This window comes from Oenanthe melanoleuca, chromosome 2, assembly GCF_029582105.1.
Source record: "Oenanthe melanoleuca isolate GR-GAL-2019-014 chromosome 2, OMel1.0, whole genome shotgun sequence".
NCBI classification, from domain to species: domain Eukaryota; kingdom Metazoa; phylum Chordata; class Aves; order Passeriformes; family Muscicapidae; genus Oenanthe; species Oenanthe melanoleuca.
Window position 1 is genome coordinate 109,788,495 of NC_079335.1, and position 22,949 is coordinate 109,811,443.

Sequence of the window (22,949 nt, forward strand, 5' to 3'; positions counted from 1 at the left end):
ACCCTGCCTTGGCTTGGATGATCTCTAACAATTCCAGCTCATTCCAGGTGGGAACGCCGACCCGCAGCAGTTTCCACGCCGCTCGGGGCCGGGCGGAGCCAGCCCTCGGCCGCGCTGGGCGGTGGCGGGGAATTGCACGCCGGGATTTGTAGTCCGCCCGCCCTCCTCCCTCCCCGGTCAGGCCGGGGCCGCCTCTCTCCTTCCGGGAGCGGCGAGCGCCGGTTGGCGGGGCCCGGCAGCTGCGTTTGTTGACTTCCTGGAAGGCGGCGGGGGCGGCGCCCAGCCCCGGGAACTCCCCGCGGTGGCGGAGGCCGAAGCCGAAGGCGCGGCCGGGCCGGCGGGCTGGGGGCGATGGGCGCCCGAGGGGGCCCGAGCGGAGACCGCGAGGGGCGGCGCTGCCTCGCCGCCGAGCTGAGCGCCCGCCGCTGACCCGCCCGGCGCAGCGGGGCCCGGACAGGTTGGTCCCGGCGCGGGGGGAACGCGGGGCGGCTCCGGCCGGGGCACTGCCGGGATGCTGGGGAGCTTCGTGCCTCCGTGGAAGAGGAGCGACTCCCCCTGGAAAAAGAGGCTGGTCTTTCGGTTCTCTCCTTAAAATAAGGCGTCCTCGTCGAAGCCCAGAATCGTTAGGGTTGGAAGGGGGATCAAGCAGTGCAATCCCCCTGCCAAAGCAGGGTCACCCCGAGCAGGTTGCGGGTGACACAGGAACGCGTGTAGGTGGATTTTGAATGACTCCAGAGAGGGACACTCCACGCCTTCCCTGGTCAGCTGTTCCTGTGCTCTTCTCCCTCTTATAAAGTTCTTCCTCGTGTTGAAGTGGAACTTCCTGAGTTTCAGGAGGAGCCGGCTGTCGGTCTTGTGCCGTGTCCCTGCCCAGTCACACTTGGCGGAATTAGGGGTCATCCCGTGGTGGGACGGTGAGCAAGGCTTACAGGTACCGCTGCCCGGCTGGGGCTGGGCCTGGGGCCGCAGTCAGGCTGCTTACAAAACTGCCTCTGGTCAAGCTGGAAAACTGAGCGGGGTCTTGGAGCTGCAGGGGGAGTCTGGCAAAGGAAATCAGCAAAGTATGGTTACGGGTGTGAAAACAGAAACGTGATGGAATATTGGAACTGACAGTAGCGCAGGTGCTGCAGGCCCTGTTAGTTTGGAAGAAGGGAGTACAGATGAGCATTGAGGTAGTTCTGTGAGCTAGTAGTGCTTTCAGCTTTTAAGAACTTGCTTCTTTAAATCAGTTGTTTAACCTGGTAGGGAAAATACCTTTATCTCCTTAAATAAATTGGTCCCCTAGGAACTTAGAAGTGAGTGTCAGCTGTTCCAGTGAATGCTTTTAGGAGCTTTTTGTTTCTTAAGGAATCATTTCGTATCCCCACTGCCTTTCACTGTATGTATGCAATGAAATCAGTGTGCTGGAAGCTGACTCTGGAAAAAGTGGAGTTAGGAGAGAATTATTGCCAGGAGGTTAAGTCTACTCTGGACTCCAAAGGTCAGTTTCTCTTCCGAGACAGTTTTCTGGAAATGTTGTTATGGGCTATGGGGAACATGTCATTTCCTGGGTGGTGATGTACGATCACGTGCTACTGCTGCTAATGATTCAAGTTATCTGGTCCCATATCTATTTTAGAATTTTAGTAATTCTACTAGAATTGCTGTAGAAACTAAAAGAAATTTAAGATTATGACTTTTTGTCTTTTGCATTTGAATAATTGCTGTTATAACAGGACTTTTTTGAGAAGTGTTTATCAGATAATTGCCTTATAACTTAGGTACATTGCTATTGCCTCAAATTTTAAGCAGAATTTTTTCACCTAAACTCTCAGTGAAGTCAGAAGGCAGAAAACAGTGGTTGACTGAACTCTAGATTGGACTAAAGAAGCATTTAGCCACCTTCTCCCTCCCAAAAACTGTATTTTTTGGCTAAAATTGATAATTTTTCATAATCTTGTTTGCTGCATTTGCAGTTTAGAAAAGTGTGAGGTGGCCATTGCCCAAGCACTAGCTAGGTTATGTTTTACAATGAAAATTAAATAGTAAAAAGTTTTTCAAAAGAGCAAAGAGGGTAAAGTGACATCTTTGTGTGGCAAAAATGGGTAATAAATTAGAGATGGTTTTAAGATTGCCTAAATTTCACTGAGTATTCTGCTTTAGTTTTCAGTATATCTCTATTTTCTATGTGACACTCAAAAGGTGGGGAAAGTGTGAAAATTATTGGTCAAATATATATACATATATATATATAACTACTTATTGTACTCAGGGCAGAGAAATAGAATAATTTCATCTCACAGCATTGGAAAACTGTAGCGTTTGCATGGAATTGCAAATGCAGTAACATTTGTTTATATTATTTCAATAGATGCATTGAAATGGAAATTATACACTATAAAATGTTAAATGTGGGTTGCCTACTTAGGAAAGGGGAAACTCCCCTGTCCCTGAACATGCTATCCATATCTGGTTTCTTTAGAACAGAGTTTGAAGAAAAAAAGAGAGCATGTAGAAGGAAACATAAATATATATAAATAAAATGATAAAATGAAGTGTGGGTTTAGCGTTTGATATGTGTTTTCATTCTTTCAGAGGGATTTTCTAGACAGAGGAAGTCTGATAGTCCATATTGATAATGAGATCCAGTTTGCTAAGATGGCAGTGATAGGCTTAACAAAGGGGTTCAGGATAGGAACCAGCTTGGTAGGGGTCAGTGGGGAATTCTGCTGAAGGAGACTTCATACCTGTGTGCATTATCCATGGTTCACTTTGGAATCAGTTTATGTTTTTGCTAAATACTTATTCATAATTGCATTAATTAATTTACATTATTATACAGTGTTTTTATGTGGAGTTCTTAGTGTATGAAATTGTAGATGCAACTACAGGACCTTTGGGGAGAAGAAATTAAGTTTGAGAGAATAAGTGAAGCATAAATGGCTTGAATATTCCAAGTTATCCACCTAGAAGCTGCTAAGGGGAACTTGGGTTCAAATTACCAGATTTGTCTGAAATATTGTCACATAAATCTGAATATAGAATTTTAGAAGATAGCCCAAGTTGAAAAGGAACTGGAAGATCATCTCGTCCCCCTGTAAAAGGGAGCCAGAATCAGATTTGTTGGAATCCTGCCCAGTTGTGTCTTGGAAAGCTACAGATGTTACATTGGTGAATTGCAGGATGACCGAGGGCCATCCCTGAAACTCACTTTCCTTTCAGTGGCTGTAACAGGTGAGGCACATTTCCAGTTGAATTAAAAGTTAATGCAATTACATAAGGCTTGTCACTGAACTTGTGAACTTACTGAGTGGTAATTAATCTGGCAGTTTAATTGAATAGAAGGAAACTTGTGATTGGGAGGTAGGACCTACTGTTTGGTTTACAAAAGAAGATATGAAAAAAAAAATCCAACACAAATCCTCTTTTTGGAAACTTTTGGAAATAGCTATTTCTTATAAACCTTTTGAAGGGGAATGAATGAACAGCAAAGGAAGGTTTTCAGTAACCTGTTAAGATACTCATATTTGGTGCTAGAAATGTTTAACAGCCAAAAGCCATCTTGCTCCCACTTAAGTTTCTTTGACAGTACTGCTTCTAATTAGTTTCAACATTAAATGTAATAGTTTAATAAACAAGATTATATGATGCTGAAATGATAATATTTTATTGACTCCTACTTCTGGGTTTTTATTTTCTCCCTTTTCAGGTAGTTGTCAGGGAAAGTGGTTATTGTGACAGCATCCACAGAAAGGCAGGTTGAATATGTTACACTGAGAATGCATAAGGTTTGCAAATTAGCTATGGAGGTACTGGAGTCTGATACTGTTCAGAGAAACTAAAATTTATCAAGTGTTATTGTCATAAAATGGGCTTTTTATTGCTTTTCTGGTTCTTTTGAGAGTAGATTATTTGTTCTAAAAACCTTGAGATTGAAAAAAATTGCCTGTTGTAACTAAGGAGATTTTGCTTGGCTTTTTTAGCTTACCCAGATGTTCAGGATAGAAGAGCTAGAATGATCCGGTGTGTGAGCTTAGAGACAGTGAGTTTCCATTTCCTGGAGGCAATAAAACGAAAGTGCTCTAGAGGTCTGATGTAGCTGACCTGCTGACGTGTTTCTGAAGGAGCACTGAGCACACTGAGACAGCTGGGCTGTGCCCCTGTGCTCAGGGACTCTCTGGGAGGGCATTGGGCCTGTGGACTTTGGCCACACGGAAGAATGAACAGTGGGAACAGTGGCCAAAGCAGCAGCTTTGTGTGTGTGTGAGAGAGAGAATTTTGTTTACTTTATAAGAGCAGCGCAAGTGTGTGTAAAAAGTGATGCCTCTTTCTGTAGAACAGTCTGTTCACAACTGGAATCAAAGAGAGCCTAGGATTTCTGAAACAGAGAGATGCAAAGTGATGCATGCTTAAACAGACTGGAAGTCTTGCTTGTTTTAAAATCTTGTGTTGTATGCTCCAAGTACTGTGTGGAGTTTTTGGTGCTGGCTGCAGGAATTCTGTATTATTCCTTGCTGTACTCAAGTGTCTTTTAAAAAAAAAGAGAAAAAAAAATAATCAGTACAGCTTTTCTGAAATTAAGGTGAGGGTTGTAACATTCTTACTCAAGATTCCTTTGGTTCAAAGGCATTTCTTGAATTTGAAGGGTTTTTTTATGTTTACATGCATATATGTATACTCTTCTCTGTAAGGCAAAATAAATCAGTACAAAAATTATGCTGTTGTTATCAACAGCTGGAAACTGTTCATACTACCATTACGAAGTCAAACCCTTCAAGTCTGGAAGGCAAGCAGGAAAATAACCATCTTGAAATTATTTGCATTTGATATTTGGAAATATTTTGGAAACTTTTATTCTCTTTCAAATCAACGATTAGGCCAAAATTAGAATCTGCTTCATACTGGGAAAAAATTAATGTAATCCCGCTTTTACTGTCTCTCCTTCTGATCCGAGAATAAGATTAGCATTTCAAACTAGAGAGCTCTGTTTGTGCTGTTGTGGTCTGTTTGCTATTAGAGCCTCTGCATCCCATGTTCCTTGTATGTAGAATGTGTTTTGTATTTAACTGCCTCCCATGGTGTTAATGACTAGTGTTCATAAAGCTCTTTAAAGACAAAAGCTATGTTTCTGCCAAGCATTAGTAAGATATGGGAAAACATTCTTTTGCTCAATATATTTATTGTATTGAATCAAAGCTGTTCTTTAACCTATGTTGAGCAACTGAAGTGGTTCCTGTTAATTCTTCTTTTATTCACATTCTGTGAAAGAAAGCTTAAGTAGTGCCACTTCTTCAAACTAATTTGCTTATAAACAGGGAACATAATTAGTCCTGCTAGAAATTTTCCTGTCAATAGTGTATTCAGGTTGTATTTTTTATTTTTTGGCTTTTAAACATTAGTTATTTAATACAAACAAAAGTACTGGTATTTATGGACATAAAGATTAAAGTCCTTTTAAGTAGGTTGTTTTGTGTGCAGATCATTCTAAAGTGTAAATGCAATATATTTATCACAGGCAAAATATTTAGCTACTGTGCTGAAGTAAAGGGAATAAAAAGTATTAGAGAGGCCTTTCTTGGAATGGGATGTATGGTAAACGAGATTGTGAAGTTTGCCTTAAGGAAGCCTTGTCAGTATATTTTAGTGAGAAATCTTTCACTTGAACTGGTTACTGTAGGACAGATTCTCTCATGAATTGCAGCTCTAGAGAGGTCAAAGTTCACTCAGGTTTTTCAGAGTGTAAGCTCTGGGCCATTTTCAGCACTGCACACAAACGTGACTTTGAATTAGGAGAAGTCAAACAGATTAAAACAGGGCAGAAGTCTGTGGCTGCACTTGGTGAACCATCCTGAAAGCCCTTCTGGCATCTTTTTTCCAGATTTGAGGAGTTGTAACCTGTGGAATAATCAAAACACTACTTGGATTGTTGCTGTCAGTTAATATTTTTAAAATGGGGTAATATAGTGCTGGAGAAGCTAAATTTTGATTCCTGTCCTTGAGGGAAATTGAGGACTACAGCTGTAGTTGGGGATTTCTTAAAGACGTAGCCCATTTTTCTATAGTTAGGGTTTCTGTCTATCCTGATAGCAAAAAAAACTGGGTAAGCTGTGCATTTCACCATGGCCTTTCATAGTACTGCTGATCTTGAACTGTTTAATGGCAGCTTGTCATCACTTAGCATGCAATACTGTTAGTCAAAAATGTCTGTGTTGGATTTTTTTGAACTCTTATCTTGAGTGTAGAAATTTAGAAAAGCATACATACAAAGTCTCTTTGAATTATGTGGAATTATATACTAAATAATCTCCAGTTCTGGCTTAGAGAGCGGCATCAGAAAACTCAAGTCGAATAATCCTATAAACTAAATGAGATCTTTCAAGTAAAAAAATGTTAGAGTGATTGGTCTTCCTAGTAGATGCAGGTTAGGTGTGTACTTGAATTTATAAAATAGTATTTGTGTGTGTTGAGTCTTATTTGGAAGGTGTTTCTCTCTTGGAAGCTCATAAAGGCACTTTTAGTTAACAAAATGCAGAATAAATATGGTCCTGTTTTCCCATATTGCCATCTCCTGGTAGAACTGATATGTGCAAGAAAGGGAATGTATGATGCTCAAGTTTAGGAGCTCTAGGAAATCACAGGGACAAAGATCTATTTTATGTACAAGGTCACAAATCTGCTGCTTTCTTCGAGAGATAATGATAAGCTGTGACACTTCTTTAACAACATGTGAGTCAAGTGTTTAGAGAAAAGGATAGGTGCTGCCTTGAGAGGGGAAGCTCTTGGGAATTTGATGAGATGGGTGACAACACTTGCAGGGCCTTTGGTGAAATGGGGTAGGATAAGCTGGTATGTTATGCTCATCTTGGAAGACAAAATGAGCAATTCCTTCAGTCAGTTAATACAGTTTGAATGATGTGGTGCTTTTGGTCAAGGTCACCTTGTGCATAGAGTGATACTATTCTTACAATGAAAAGGAAGCAAACCTTTTTGCAGTGTTTTTTTCTACTTCAGTATCACAGAAATCACTGAATATTCAAGGCAGATCAAGCAAGGAAAGCTTAGGCTATTTTTTTTTGTCAGAATGCATCAAACAATGTAAAGACATCTATTTACCTCCTGAACATAACAATTAAAAGGAGTTCAGCTTTGGTTTGTAGTGTTTTTGTCTTTTTTTCACTGTTGAAAAGCTCCACTGCTGTCTTATTTAGTAGAAATGAGCTGTCACAGTTTTTTATCATGTTGTCTAACTGGCCTGGAGCAAATTGAGACAAATGTGATAACAGCACCATTGTTCAGCAGTAGCTGTACTACAGCTCTTCACTCTGAAAACATTCCAGCATGGTGAGAGAAATTTGACCATATAGACAAGCTCCAGGCCTTTACTTCTTGTAATCTATAAACAAATGCAAGTCTAGTTTGAATTCAAATGGCAAATACACAGTAGAAGCAGCGATTGTGGCCATGGGGTTTTCTTTGCACTATTGCCTGCCTTTTCTGCAAAGTTCTGCTGATGAAGTCAGTTTTCTGTTGAAGTAAGTTTTTCCTGCAGTACAAAAAACTGTCTTCATTATGCTCAGTTCTTTCATTCCAGCATTTCTGTTAATTCATTAGCTAATCATCAGGAACCTAAGGATTTGTTGAAGAGGAAAAAATAAAAGTCTTTTCTTCATAGAAGTCAAATCACTAGTTTGTTTAAAGGGAGAGTGGTATTACCAGGCACTTTGTAGCGTTTCTTAATATTACAAAGGAATACAAGTAATCCTGATGTTCATAACTGAATGAGATGTGTCTCTTTTTGTTTGGAGGTTGGCTTGTTTTTAAATAAAATCCCAAAACTTGTCCCAGATAACTTGTAACTCTTAAGGAAAATGCTTTGGGGTGTTTTCCCTTGAGACCTCTTGCTGAAGAAAATATATAGAGTTTCTTTAAGGTGGTATTTTCTTATTGAATGTTTTGCTGTGCCTAAATGATGTGGGTTGTAACAAAAACTTGGTGTAACATCTACACTGCATTTATCATTCAGGTGGGTCTGCCTGGTATTTTAGAGTGACACTTTACTAATGTTCAGATTATTGTCAGTTTTTTTTCACACATATTGAGGCAGGTTGTGTTACTGTGTGTGTTGTGATTCTCATTGCATTTTAAGTCAAAAATTGTTGTAATTGCTGTTCAGAAGGAGGTTTTCTACTGTGACCAAGGAAAGAATAGCTACCCATGCAGTCTCTTTAAGGACAAATACAAGTGTACTTTAAGATTACATTTTAAAGTTTGGGAAAATACAAGGATTTGCATTCAAAAATAAAGAAACTTTGGCACTTCTGCTCAGGAACCACAGGAGTTAGTTGATTTCTTGAAGCTGTGCTCTCTTTTACTGCTCAGTGCTGGCTTGCAAAAGCTCTGATATAATATTCCTTTGGAGTTCAGATAGTTGATTCCAGCCAAATTCTACATTGTTGTTAAGACTTAATAAAAGGGATTTTGAGGATTCATGGACCTGATAGGTACTTAAAATATTTTTATCAAGTAACAGTGAAATGAGTTTTTTCTAAACAGTGGATTTTCAATGTAAAATGGATTTCAACATTTTTCTGCAGTATTAAGATACTTCCTGATTATTCAATCTTGTCATACTTAGACAGAAACACCCTGCAGTATTATTTTGAAAGGTTTTCAGACTCTTGATGAATTCATCTTTGTGAAAACTTAGCACTTATATCTGTCTTTTTAACAGCTGTCATGGAGGAGTTGGTAGAGGATGACATCTGTATTTTGAACCATGAAAAAGCAGACAATGCTCACAAGAGAGACAGTGATATTCCTGTTCCATCCTATACTGGAGATGAGTCTGTTGCCTCACACTTTGCACTTGTCACTGCATATGAAGATATCAAGAAACGACTGAAGGAGACAGAGAAGGAGAACTCCTTCTTAAAAAAAAAAGTGAGAATTTTAGAAGAGAAGGTAAGAAAATAGTTGATGTACCAGATTCTGGTAGCAGCTTCTATTTTGCTCCTGGCTGGAGAAGAAGGTTAAGGAGTTGAAATACACATTTGAAAGAATTTCCATGTTTAAAAGTTTTTATAAATGGTTTTATTTATTTAAATGAAATGCAGTTTGTTCCTCGGGTAGTGTAGTTGTGTCATACTGGCATTTTTGATTCTCACTGGGCACGTATACGATGCAATGCAAAGACAGTGGTTTTAATTCAGATGTGTAGTTGTGTAGAATTTATCACTGTAGTTTGGGTGCCTGTTTATGGTGTTTATTAGCTCGGGCACATGTGACACAGTATTGTTGAACAGTGAGGTGCAAAGCTTGTAAATTGAGAGAATCCAGGAATTGTCTATCAAAAGACTTTCTTGGGCTCAACATACCAAAATGATAAGGAAAAATTGGTTGCTAAGAATATCCAGCTAGGTCTAGCTAATCACAGCCTCAAGCGTGAAATACAAAGTTGCAATGCTTAACATAGATGTTGGCTGGCTGGCTTTTGATGCAGTAATTCTAAAATGTAAATAAATCTTGGAATTTATTTTATGGGCACTTTCTCATGGCCATAAAGTAGTAAAGTTCTTTAAAGCTAAAAATTGACCAGAGTGCAGGATTTTCTCTCCACGTAATGAGTGCTGTTGTTAAACATATATCCATTTTTCAGTACTGAGTTTCTTTGTACTGCAGAAGTCCTTGACTTTGACAGATTGCCTTCTTATATAAGATGTAAAGATAGATCCTAGTGTTAGAGCTGAGACATTTTTTAGGAATTACTCCTAACTGTGTACTGCTGGCTCTTACAAGCTTTCCAATTGTGTATTATTTTGTGGCATTGGAATGAAGAACTTGAGTTGCACTTGGCACAGCATTGAAACACTCAGGAATTCTTGGTGAAGACAGGATTGACTTTTTCTCAAAAAGCAGAACTATGCCAGGACTTCCTTTATATAAGGTCTGGGGGGATGTTAGGAAGAGGAATAGAGCTTCAAACCTAATATCCTCTGAACCATGCTGAGTGTAACATCTTTTATGTGGTTACTCAAAATCACAATAAAGAGGATTTGACCTTTCTTTTGCCTCGCATCTTTCGGTTTGGCCTTGGTCAGCTTAATTCTCTTGAAAATGACACTTTGTTTCTGTAGAGAAAACTTTTTAGTCACCCCAAGACATATGTGAACGCCATAAAAATGTTTTTGTGAGGGAAGGGTATTGAGAAGGCCAAGAATGTTAGTGACTTTCAGTCTTTGTCAACAGCTAATATACCTGTATGCTTAAAAAATATATGGGAAGTTAACCGTTTGGAGTTTTCAATTTCAACATGCCTGGAAACTTCCAGAAAGCGTTTTAAGGCTTGTGTTCTATTTGAGTGGCTTTATCAGGGGGAGAAAAAAAGGACAAAACTTTAAAGGAGTCATACACATCCAGAAAAAAAAAAAAAAAAGAGGCAAAGGCCAGGAGCTTCCTATCTTTTTGGCTTGTTTTCGCATACTTTGTTTCCGGCAAACACTTAAAAGAGGAGATATTTAAGGTAGATACATGGGTGTCATTGCTTTGTTTTAGTAATCTTTTTGTGTGTGACTCTTAATTTTTAAGATAATACGTGCAAATCTGTTGTGAATATCTGTAAGAGGAACACTGTGTTTAAAGTAAGTGCAGGACAGAAGGAATAAAAAGGAAAATGCAGTGCTTAATTAAAGCAAGAACTTTTTGTATGAATGGTTGTAATTTGATGTAAGACTTCTTTTCTTTCTGTCTTATTAAATATATTGAAGATACTTTAATTCTGTTCCCTTTTTTCTAGCAATCCAGTTGATATTGCTTATTCTGCCTTGCTTGTCTTTTGCCATAGTAGCAGTGATATGGTGATCATCTGAAAGTTCATAGTTATTTGTAAAATAATTCTGCTTTGGCTTTTCTTACATAAATACACTGAAAAAAAATCTTTACCTTATGGGGCATTTAAGAAATTACTTTTGATTTCCTTTGAACTTTCTGTGTGTTGTGTATTTATATGCTTAAAACTCCTTTTCCAAAAAGCAATTTAGGTTTTTTCAGAGCCTGGGAAAAATATGATCAAGGGAATGTTAGTGTGAATAATCATGACTTACGAATGGTTTTTAAGTACTCATAGGAGGGAACTTGTAGGTGTCTGCTGGAAAATGTCCTTGTCCATGGCAGGGGGATTGGACTAGATGAGCTTTTAAATGTTCTCTTCCAACTCAAACTACTCTATGATTCTATAAATTAGTGAGCATTAACTATTGTTAGCAATTTCAGAATCTGTAGACAGCCTTTATTGCACTTCTGTAAAAAACTTTGGCCTGTATCAGTTTGATTAATTTATTATCTAAACCGAAAAAAAAGGAAAAGCTGTTAGATTAATATTGTCTTTTAAAAGTTTTGCAGTTCTCAGCGTAGCATACAAAACTCCTGACTTGTCCTGTGTGTTAAACGTTCAGGTGCTGGGCTCCCGGCTGGAAGAGGAGAGCAGCTCAGTTGGGCGGGAACAAGTCAATAAGGCGTACCAAGCCTATCGAGAGGCCTGCATCGAGCGCGATCATTTGAAAAGCAAGCTGGAAAAAATGGTGTGCCTTTCTAAGTAATTACTTCAGTGCATGCTTTATCACTGCTGCATAGTTAGTGCATGTTTACTGTAGAATGAACTTCATGTACTTAAGAGCTGTGGTGTTGGTTTTATCAGTCTTTTAAAGTAGATGACAATAGTTTCTGTAGGAATAACGATTTAATGTGCCTTAGTTTTATTATTGGGCTAGAATAATGCTAAAAAAATCCAAGCAATATTTTTTGTTGTTGTATTTGTTCTAAAATACTGAATTGTCAGACATGATAGAAAATTGCTTCACAAATTATTTTGGGTTGGGGTTTTTCCCCCCCTCTGAAAATAGGTGAAAGAAAGTGCGGAATCCTTGAAAAACTTGAACGAACAGTTGCAATCTAAAGAAGTAGAGCTGTTACAACTAAGAACTGAAGTGGAAACTCAGCAAGGTATGCATTTGCTTACTTCATCTTAAGGTAGGTTGGGGAGCCATAGTGGTTATATTGTGATCTCTGGGCATGAAAAGGTTTAACCCTGTGTAGGGGCAAGGTAAGAGAAGCATGAACAGCAGTGAGGTACTTTGAATTCGTCTTCATTCTTGTGAATGGTGACATATATATTCTGAGGCTGTTATGTTCTTCTGCCATGGATGACTTACAAATTTGGGAAATGGACACCACCTGACAGGTTATAGACTGTGTCACGTACAGCCCTGGACCCCACCACCTTTTCCTCAGAACAGGGCAGAGGCCTGTTCAAGTATAAAGATCATTCAGTCAATCCCACTTCCTCTGGCACCTGCAGAGGGTCCATATATTGCTTTGTCTTGCTGTTGGAATACAACAAATACAAGAAGGTGTTATATAGCAATAGCTGCAGTCGCCAGCTGTTACTTAGACGGCTGGGAAATGAGAAGATAGAAAGATGTTGGTTGTACAGAGCATGGTACCAGTATATCCTGGCAATTCCAAAAACCCAAATCCAGCTTCTCTTACTGCAGTTGTAAAGAGTACTCTGTATGTGATAAATGCATAAAACAAAACACCATGGAAGAAAAAAAAAAATCCCCTTGATTAATTTAGTTACAAGAAAATGCCATCTGTATAAAGCTAGAGATGTGGACTGACTTCAGAGTCTGTGCAAATGCAGTCATTTGAAAGGTGAGTACTACCACTTTAGAGTATGGCTGTGCTTGAACTGGATTACTCTCCAAGAGGCCCTTAAGCATGTAATGCACTATTTCAATTGCACAAGTGTTTAAACCTGGAAAAGCAAACTGCTGGTAGTGATAGTATCACTATTGAAGACATCATAGTTTCAGGAGGTAAGAGTTGCTGAGTTTGCAGAATTTGTAAGGAGAGCTCTGAAAATATGATAATTTCATTCCTTACTTGTAACTCAGTTTTACTTTTAAGTGGACTCTGAGTACATTGTTAAAAAAAACCAAACAGTGTAACTAAAGGTTGTTTAAACTATTAAATGTGGAAATAAATGTACCATGCAGTTGAAGACTTGTGGGTTTTCTTCGTGTCATGTTCCTCCTGTTCTTGCTGTCTCACTAATGCCCTGCTACTGATCTGATGATAGCATCAGCTTAGGCTGCTTCTTACCATGTGAATTGCTTCAGTCTAACAAGATTTGTGTAACTTTTATACTTTCCCCTTTTGTTTTGATTGTATCTTTTGTTGTTTTGTTTGGAACTTCTTGATATTAAATTTGGAGAAAACTTAATGGTATGTGACATAACAGTACAAATCTGAGGGTGAAAAGTTTTCAAAGATTTCATGTAAGAAGTATGCAAGTTGGCATATATGATGTGTGTTTGCCATAAATTAGTTTTTCTATTTCCAGTGCCTTTTTATGCTGGTACTTCCTTTGTGTCAAATCTCCAGTGCATTCCTAGAAAGTAGGGCTCCATGCTTTAAGCCCAGAAAATAGACCACCTCTGCCTACAACATTACCAGTGTTATATTTCCCTGTTGCCATAGACTCCAGTTTCCTCAGAATATGATGTTTTTGTAGGGCATGGGCTGGTTGAGGAGCATCTGTTGTGTTACATTCCTTGGACTGAGATTGGAATCTGATTGTCTTGCTTGTTTCTTTACAGTGATAAAAAGTCTGAATTGTACTCAGGCTAACTGGGAATTAGAGAAGCTGAACAGTGACCTGAAAGTGCATAGTCTGGAACAGGATCTAGAAAAACTCAAGGAAGAGTGCAACAGTCTCAGGAAGGAGTTGCAAAATTCCAAACAGAAGGTACCTTAATTTTTAAGGAATTTTTGTATTAATAGTTAATTTTAAATCTCATGGTAAATAAAAATCAAGGGTTAACAAAAATATGAAGTATACAGTTGAGGGAGAGATTAATATCTTGGTAAAATTGACCTTACATATTTTCATAGACTGTCATTTTTCTTGGAAATAGGGACAGGCTCCTCAGGGAAGTGTTCTTGGTATCAAGCCTATTCAAATTTAAGAAGTGTCTGGATAATGCTCTTAATTATAAAGTTTAGTTTTAGGTAGTCCTGCAATGAGCAGGGAGTTGAACTAAATCCTTAGGGGTCACCTCTAACTGGAGATATTCTGTGGTTCTATACAGGTGAGATTTCGCAGCCATTGCCCATGTAACAACAGGAAATAAAGCTATATGATTTTTTTAAAAGTAGCCACTGAAGTTCTGTGTAAGCTGGGCTACTAAGAAAGTTTGGGCAAAAGCTGGTCTCTATTTTTTTTTTTTTTTAATGAAAACGGGATGCTAATGTTAAAAGATGTCATGAACTTTGTCTAAGGAGGTCTGGTGCTTTTCTTTGGAGTAGTTGGCATGAAGACTGTCAGGAAAGTGCCTCTTTTGGCACCCATCCCTGCCATTTCTGGGCAAGTACCTGTTTTGAGGGACACATTTTGTAACCTAGATGTTGTTAGGATCTCTAAAATAAAATAACAGTAGCAAAAAGCAGTAAGTTACTGTCTAGTGCATTCTTTCTGCTTTCCATTTTACCCTTGATGACAGGTACAGTGCCAGTCTCTAGGACTCTGCAGTCACATTGAAGTTATACAGTGAATGTAAAACATTTAAATGATTGTTTGAGGAGGCAGACTGTTTTAGATTGCTTATGGTTATTAATAATGATGATTATGTAATCTTGAATCACACAGCACTTGAGTGAGTCTGCATTTTTTCCGCTAGGTGGGGATAAAGCACGTGAGGTGTTTTGTTAACTTCCCTTACTGTTGATTGTTTCACTTGTGTCTGGAGCTCTTTCAGGTGCTTTCAATAACTCGTAAAATCTGAAGGCTTGCTGTAATTCCTATGCAGTTCTGGTGTCTTCAACAGAGTAACAGCTGCATAAAAAACTGCAGATTGTGTTGTGAGAGTGAATGATGTCAGAGAGACACTAGAATAGCAGTTGTAAGGAATAGTACATGTGACACTGTTCAAATGATGCTTATGCCAGCAGCTTTTGTTGCACAGAACAAATATAGGGAACAGCTTTTTGTTTTGTTTTGGGGGGTTTTGTTATGGGGTTGTTTTTGTGCTTGTTTTTTTATTTGTCTTTTTTTTTTTTTTATTCTGGTAACTGCTTAATATTGGAAATAAAAAAGTGCACATTTTCAAATGTGGGGAAATACAGTGCAACTTTTTTTAAGCTATGAATTTGAATCTTTGGGAGATGTTCAGGAGGAGAAAATCTGTCAGGTGAAATACAGTCAAGTGTGATCAATGGTTAATGACAAATCAGTATTATTTCAACTCATCTGGCATTTTCATTATTACTTAGTTTCATTACATTAGTTAGTTTAACATATAATGAAAGTAAGTAATAATGAAAGTGAAAATAGGAAAACATGTTTTCAAATGTTTTCTGCCTTAGGCAAGTGTACTTTCTGTTTTTCTGAAACTTTTAGATATTCTTCTGTACGTTTAGATATTCTTACTCTAGTTTTACATTGTAGTTATGTAGTGTGTACATTGTACTTACAAATTGTTTGAAATGTGTTCAGGCTGTCTTAAAGCCACTGTAAAGGTATCAAATCCATAACAGCTTTGGCTAGAGGGAATGATAGGAAGGGAACATGGAAAGAAGGGATATGAAAGGGAGGGAGCTCATCATAAGTGAGGGTCTAATAGAAACACAGCTAACAAAGTGAGCCCAATGTTAGATTTGTTAAACAGTCCTGGTAAATTCAGTGAGACTGCCTATATGTGCAATTTTGAAGTAGTCTTTCAGACTAAAGGGATCAGTTATGTTCTGTCAAAAGAGTAACTTGTGGAAATAAATTTATACTGAAACAGTTTGCTTTAATTTAAAGATCTTTATATACTGTGATGGGAAAAGAACAAAAAAAAAAGACTGTCTAAAAAGCAAAAATTGAGAAAGACTTTTGATACCCATTTAAAAAAAGTAATCAATCTCAATTCTGAGAGTTCAGCTGTTTTTTGAAAAAAAAAGTATGGAGATGGCTGAGCCATGCCTTTGTGTAATTAGGTAGTTTAGTAATTTTTTATGGAAATTCTTAGTAGAAGTCTTTATTTCCCTTTTGAAACTCACTGCAGCTAACACAAATGAAGACTACTTTACTTGTGAATTTCAGTATTAGGGAACTTGGAGTTTCACTACTGTTTTTTGAGAGAGAAGATCTGAAATCATGTTATTCATTCTCTATCTTCCCTTCACTCTGTTATGCAGGACCAGACTCAAGACAAAAATCCATTACATGGAGACCACCTTCAAAGGCAAGACATCCAGAGGTATGAAATATTTTATTTTCAGTTTACTGAGGGACAACTAGTTGAACAAGAAAATGATTCTTGCACACTCTTTAGGTGTGTTATTTCAAGTTACATAATTTCAAATTACATAATTGAAAGTCTAGGTAGTTATTTAGCAAGATTATTGTATATTTTTTTTCTTTGTTATGTTTGTAATTGGGGATGATGATGATGAACATTTATATAGTTAAGCCTGTTGGTGCACTTACACCATTTTCCACCAGAGGGAAGAGCAGCCCTTCACAATGCCAGGCTCTAGTGCAATGAGCCTTGGTGCTTCCTTGGGTGTTGAAGAGATGGGAAGGGAGATCAGCTGCTGGAGGAGAGCATACAGACACTTCCCATCTTATGTTCTCTGGTGCAGTGATGATAATAATGCACACACTACACACAAATCACACTCTGTCCTTTCACCTTCACTGGGTGCTTACTCCTGTGGTTCCTCCTGGAGCTTTGCAGTCAGCCTCACACACCTGATAAAAGATGTTCTCTCAAGACACAGCAGTTATGTCTTTGATCACTGTTCTGATCAAACTGACCATTTGATCAAATAATTATTGACCAGAGCAGATTTATTCCACCAAGTGGTGCTCAGGTGGCAGCCATCTAAAATAGCACATGGACAGTATAGTGATTATTGTAATATAAATAGTGAATGTTTAATAAATATGTAAGCCCATCCAAAAATCTGTGGAGAAAACTTGAAAAACCTCCTATGAGAAATATTTGTTGCAGCAAGCAATCCTGCTTTTTATAGGAAATGGAGGCATTTGCACTTAGTTAACTTTTTGGAAAGTAGTTATTTCATATTTGTGAGCAGCCTGCAAATCTGACTTTAAATTCTCAATGTGCAAATCTAATTAGCTGTAGATTTAAACAGGCTGTCATAGTGAAGGTTTGTATCACATATTAGAAGACAGTATAGGATAAACCTCCAGGCACAAGGAATCCTTGGTTTTCAGTTACAAATTCCTTGAAAATTAGGCTTTGCAATGGGATTCTAGGTCAAAATCTACAAAAGCAATTAAAACCTGTTGCATGTGATTTAAGTGGAATTCTGGTACCTGCAGCCCTTTGCAAGATGTTTGTAAAAGTGCTAAATGCACTTTAAAAAGTCCATCCAAGCACTTCCCTTCTGGTTGGTGGTAGACACTGAGTTGTCCTTCTGTGTTAAATACTGGACAATTCTGGTTTGACATAAATGAAGTTTTTGATCTTATTTTTTAGACCAAAACACAAGAATTAAGGAAGTGTGGTTGCTACATCATCTTTAAAATTGTCATATCTTAAGAGTTCAAAGAGCCAAAAGGAATCTGCAGTAGAAAGGCCACATGTTTAGCTGAACTTCTTGAAATATCAATTCTGAAAATACAACCTTTTATCTGTCAGAATGGCTCATGCTTAATACATTATTTATTAAAATATCAGCTTTCTGTGTCCTTTAACAGAACTTCATGGATCTGGATCATGGATTTGTATTCTGGGAAAGTATTTCTGTGGATAGAAGTTATATTTTTTTGTTTTAAGGGAGCTCTCTTAGTTTTTACATCCATAATGGCTACTTCTCAGAGTGATTTTGAGCACATTCGTGCTTGATATTTTATGCAGGAGTGATCCTATATTGCTGTTTTTGAAGGATAGCATTATATACAGTTATAAAGCTTATTAATTCTTACTCATCTCAATAGCTTGAGATATTGAGCTGTTTTCAAATAAAAGCTTTTTAGGTGAATGTACTGAAGAAGAAAAAATGCTGGAAACTCTCATCCATTATATTTGTCTTCAATAAATGTGTTTTGGTAGAATGTTAAGCATTAAAAAAGCATTAAATCATTGATTTAATGTTCAAGTTCAAGTAACTACATCCTTATGTCTTTGAACACTGAGTTAATTATTAATCAACATAAATGTGATATTCAGTGAGGAGCCTTTGCTAGAAACTTTACCAAGAAACATATGGTAATGCTGACTTCTTACCTTTTTTTGTTTTTCCCTGTTCTTAATTTTCTTACCAGTTAATAATACCAGTGTTGAAACAGGGCTGTTGTTGCTAAATATGTTTCTTGTATTATGCTGTCTTAGAGAATGAATAGGAATGCTATTTTTTACACTGTCTGATAAGACAGATGAATTGGAGGCCTTAAATGTGAAAGAGTATGGTTTATGTTTTAGTTTGGACTCTGTGTGTATGCTCAGTTTGGGTCTTGAATATTTAGTCTGAATTCAGTGTAGCAATGTGCATAGTGCAAGACCCAAATACTGGTTTGTGATTATTTGAAATGACAATCAATCAATATTACTAGCCTCATCATATGTGCTGGGATATGTGGTCATTTATTGAAAGGCATTCAGAGTTAACACTCTGCCTTTTTTATAACCTGGTGTCACTTTAAATAAAGTATTCCTTTGAGATGACCAATTTTATTAGAAGATGGTTACTTTCAGATACTGAATTGAAAAGTATGCTTCATATTTCTTTCTGTTGGGGAGTTGAAACTATTATTAGCTAGTATGTCAATATATAATGCATTGTATATTGTAATAGTCAAGAATCAAATAAAATATAAAAAGGTCCATCTGTTTAAGGTAATTCTCAGTACTATTCAGTCCAGTTATACAGTTATGGTACTCTAATAAAATTTGTAGTGTATGTCAGGCAAGGGCAATTTATTAGCAGTTAATACTTGACAGGCTTGTTGATAGGCTGCTTTAGAGGCAGCAGTATTTAACTTGTAATAAATTTTTATTTTGAAAGTTTCCAACAAGCATATTGGGACCTGAAGAGAGAAATGTCTAATTTGTATGTAGTGACTGTCAAGCAAGCTGAGGTCCTACGAAAACTGAAAAGGAGCCCACCAGGAGCCAAGAAAGGCAAGTCAGTGTTTGCAGTAACAGACCTTACAAACACTAACTATTGATTCAAGCTGTAGCTTTTTAAAAATAAACTAGCTATCATATCTTATCAGAATCTTATCAATTGAAGTTGATAAGCTAGATTGTTTTATGGTTCCAGCTTACCCATTTTCTGCTTTTGCTTCTGTCTCATACTGGTCAACTTCACACATAAAGGTGTTGCTGATGTGTTTTTTCTTCAGTACTGTATTCTGTTCCCCTTGTGGCTTTTTTCTCAGTCAAGTGTTGCTTATGTGCACAAGGCTGAGGTGTTAAGTTTACTTGTATTTGACCTTTTACCACAACCCCTTCATATTAGGGGGAAAAAAATATTTTTGCAAATGCAGTCTTATTTTCCCAGTACAGAATATATGAAGTATTAAATTGGCAGTATTTGAAAATCAGACTTTAAAAGACTGAAATTCCCTTCTGGTTCCATATTTATTTACAGTGTATTCAGAAAACTTGTCTTTTCTAACAAAAGGCTACACAGTGTGGCATTTTCTGAATGTCAGGGGACTGGAGAAGCAAAACTGCTTTAAGTAATTTTAAGGATTAAATATTTTTCACATAAAGTATTTAAAATTTCTGTGAGCACTTCATTGGACAGTTCTGTTCCATCCATATATTTCTTTCAAGCCCAATGCTAGAGTATCAGTCAAACAAACCGTGGTAAAGAGTTAATTTCCTTTGTCTTCTGCTCACTTCAATTGTGGTCTCTACTGTGCTCAGAATACTGGTGGAGGACAGTGATTAAGTGTCCACAGTTAAGTGTATTAGTGACAGTCTCTGATGTCCCTATCCATTACCAGATCAAGACATTTTGTTTCTAAACAGCTCAGTGAGGTAATGACAGGATTCACCTCCAAGCAGTCCCTGCCTTTGTGGTCAGCAGTGACTAATGATCACTTTGTCTCTGGTACTTGGCTGATACAAACTGTCAACCCATTTTGTACACTTGGCCATATTATTACCAGGTGAGTCTGTGTTCCTACAGTTCTGAAACAGGTTTGTCAAGTAAGTTCCAACAGAGAAAATGGAACTGAATGAGTCTAATCTTAGATCTCTCAAGGTTTGATGTGATCATATACTGTCTTTATATCCTTATTTATAATTTGGAGTTGCCTGTCTTGCCACTACACAACTACTGATTTTTCTCTTCCCCTAGGTGAGGAGTCTCATTTTCTGCAGTTCTTATGCAGTTGTTCATCCACAGCCATAGAAGGCATTCTTGATTGATCAGGAAACAGTGGACTGTTGCCTTTTCATCTGTAGACTTTTTTCAGTAATTTTTCAGAAGTATCTGAGAGTGGACGGGTCTGACCTTGGTCATCAGCCACACTTAGGAATGCAATACAGATATATCTTTGATTATATTTATAGACAAATCTTGGCTTATGCAAAATATGAGTACAATTGACGGAAGCCTTCCACTTCCTGTACCTCCAGTACTTTTAGCATCTACAAACCAGCTGCCATTGTCAGAGGTGCATTAATTCTGCAGAATACAGGTTCATTACTCTTACTGGGACATACACAATGTCACTTAATATGTGGATTCTACTTAGATGCTGTGTATGGAGACATTTTCAACAAATGTGTTTGTGGGGTTTTTTGTTTAATTTTTTTCTTGTTGATTTCTTCTGGTTAGTTTTTTAGTCTGTTTTTTTGGGTGTGCTTTTCTTTTTTCTTTTTTTTTTTTTTTTGTACATTTTCAATCCATTTTCAGTGGATTCAATTTTTCTTGAACTTGTGAAGATCTATAGGCCTCAAATTGGGTTTTACACCTGCCAGCACAAAGGTACCAAATCCAGTGCCTTAGCATGTCTTTCAGACATGATGCCCATGCTATTGGAATGTGGTTTGGGCTGACATTCACAAATTTTAATTTATTGTGACAAACAGAAGTTGAATTCCAAGACACCAGCTTCTTTTTCTTTCACTTAAGAGCTAAAATTAAAAATTGCAATTCATGCTCAAGATTAACAGCTAGTCTGGAAAACTCTATGTAAGATGTGAGTTAAACTGCAGGAAGCATTAATCTACTCTGATTACACAGTTATGTACATTATTATTACAAAACAAAATTACGTGCTTATATTTGGTCATATGTTCAGATGTGTGTTGAAGATACAGCTCTTCCATTTCAGGTAGATGCTGTTCTGATTCAAACCCCCCTCCCCTTCCTAACAGTTTAAAACTCCTCTGGAATTTCACATGGCTGGACATTGCAGTCTGTCAGTTTACTTTTGGAAGTCAGACAAGAGAACCTGTGTTTCCCTCTTACTGCTTCATGGGCAGTGAGAATTCAGGTTCCAGGCTGCACGAGAATACAACTTATTAAAAGAATCAGCACCATAGGAAGCAGCATTCAGTCTTCTGCATCTGGCTGATTTCTCCAAGGATGTGAAAATGGTCTCTGTTACAGCATTCATTTCAGTCTAGTCAGAAAGATCTATCAGTTTATCTGTGTTGAAATGGGAGTTGGGAGATATCCTTGGATATGTTTTAGACACTGTGATTTCAGGATTTTGGGTTCATCTTGAGACTGGTGAGGGTAGTATGTTGTTTGTAACTTTTAAGTGAATATGGTAGCTTTTCACTGAATATGGTCCGAAAACTTGTGGCTTGAAGAAACTCTGTTTAACATCTCTGCTAGACTGTAGTGCATTTGGAGTACGTGAAAAATGCATTAGATAATTTTAAAATCTTTTTCATCTTCTTCCTTCAGCTGCCTGTACTGCACCAGTGCAGTGTGTTGACTTGAACATTTCAAAGCTGAATTTGACATCTGGGGTAGCCTATAAAAACCTCTCACAAAACAATAAAGCCCTCGGCAACACTGTGTCTCCCCCTCTGCTGAGAGATGCCCATGTCCCATCAGAAAGGGTGATCCTACAAGCTTGGACAGATGAGAGACCAATTCCAGCTGATGGCAAAACGTTTCAGGAACACCATTCTTATGGAAAGAGCTCTCTGGAAGATAATTCCTGGGTATTCCCAAGTCCTCCAAAGCCCAGTGAGAATATGTTTTGGGAAATGAAAAATAATCCAACTTTGTTAAACTGTCCAGCAGATTACCTAGATCAGTGTAATCAAAACTGTCTGCACAAGAGTTAAACAATTTGTAGAATGAACTGAGGCATTTTTGGAGTGATTCTGAATAGGCACCTTAATAGGCTTGAAATTCTAAGGAGAGAAAACAAATTGCTTGAAATGTTCTTTCTTTATTTTTAATTCTAGTTCCAAATCAGAAAGCCTAGTCTTCCTCTGCTGTAAATCAGGAGTGAGTTCCTTGATGTTAAAGCTGTGCTGGTATAATGTAAATACAAAGAAATCTAGCATGGGGCCTAGATAGTCTTGTACTGCAAATGACATACATTTGCTAAAGGTTGCACTGAAAAGTGAGTTTGTGGAATAAAACAAAATAATCCAGTTCTGTATTTGTTTGCTATTTGTATGTTATCAAGAAAATACTTGGTATCCAGTGTTAGAACTTTTACCAGCTCTGAGCTTATATTTGACAGTGTTCTTTTTCAGAACAAGACATCACACGAAGAATTAGATTGTCTCTTCCTTCCTTCTTTCAATTAGCTTTGATTCCTCTGGTTTGTAAATGTATTTTTCTGTAATTTTTAACCAAGAAAAGTGAAATTTTTTAAAAAAGTGTTTTTCAACCTTGATTTATATGAGAAAGTGGCAAGCGAAAAACCATCCCTAGGCTATCCAGTTTTGATTGCCCCATTTAGGGCTGGATTG

General features: G+C 37.7%; 1 protein-coding gene across 1 annotated transcript; it reads left to right on the top strand.

The window, feature by feature from the left end:
* Positions 1 to 260: 260 nt before the first annotated feature.
* Positions 261 to 22,625, top strand: AZI2 (5-azacytidine induced 2). Its single transcript, XM_056483157.1, has 8 exons — positions 261 to 457; positions 8,711 to 8,940; positions 11,430 to 11,555; positions 11,877 to 11,976; positions 13,635 to 13,783; positions 16,216 to 16,277; positions 19,054 to 19,169; positions 21,922 to 22,625. The coding sequence occupies exons 2-8, from the start codon at positions 8,716 to 8,718 to the stop codon at positions 22,308 to 22,310; spliced, it is 1,167 nt and encodes a 388-aa protein (XP_056339132.1). The 5' UTR covers positions 261 to 457; positions 8,711 to 8,715; the 3' UTR covers positions 22,311 to 22,625.
* The last annotated feature ends 324 nt before the right edge of the window (positions 22,626 to 22,949 follow it).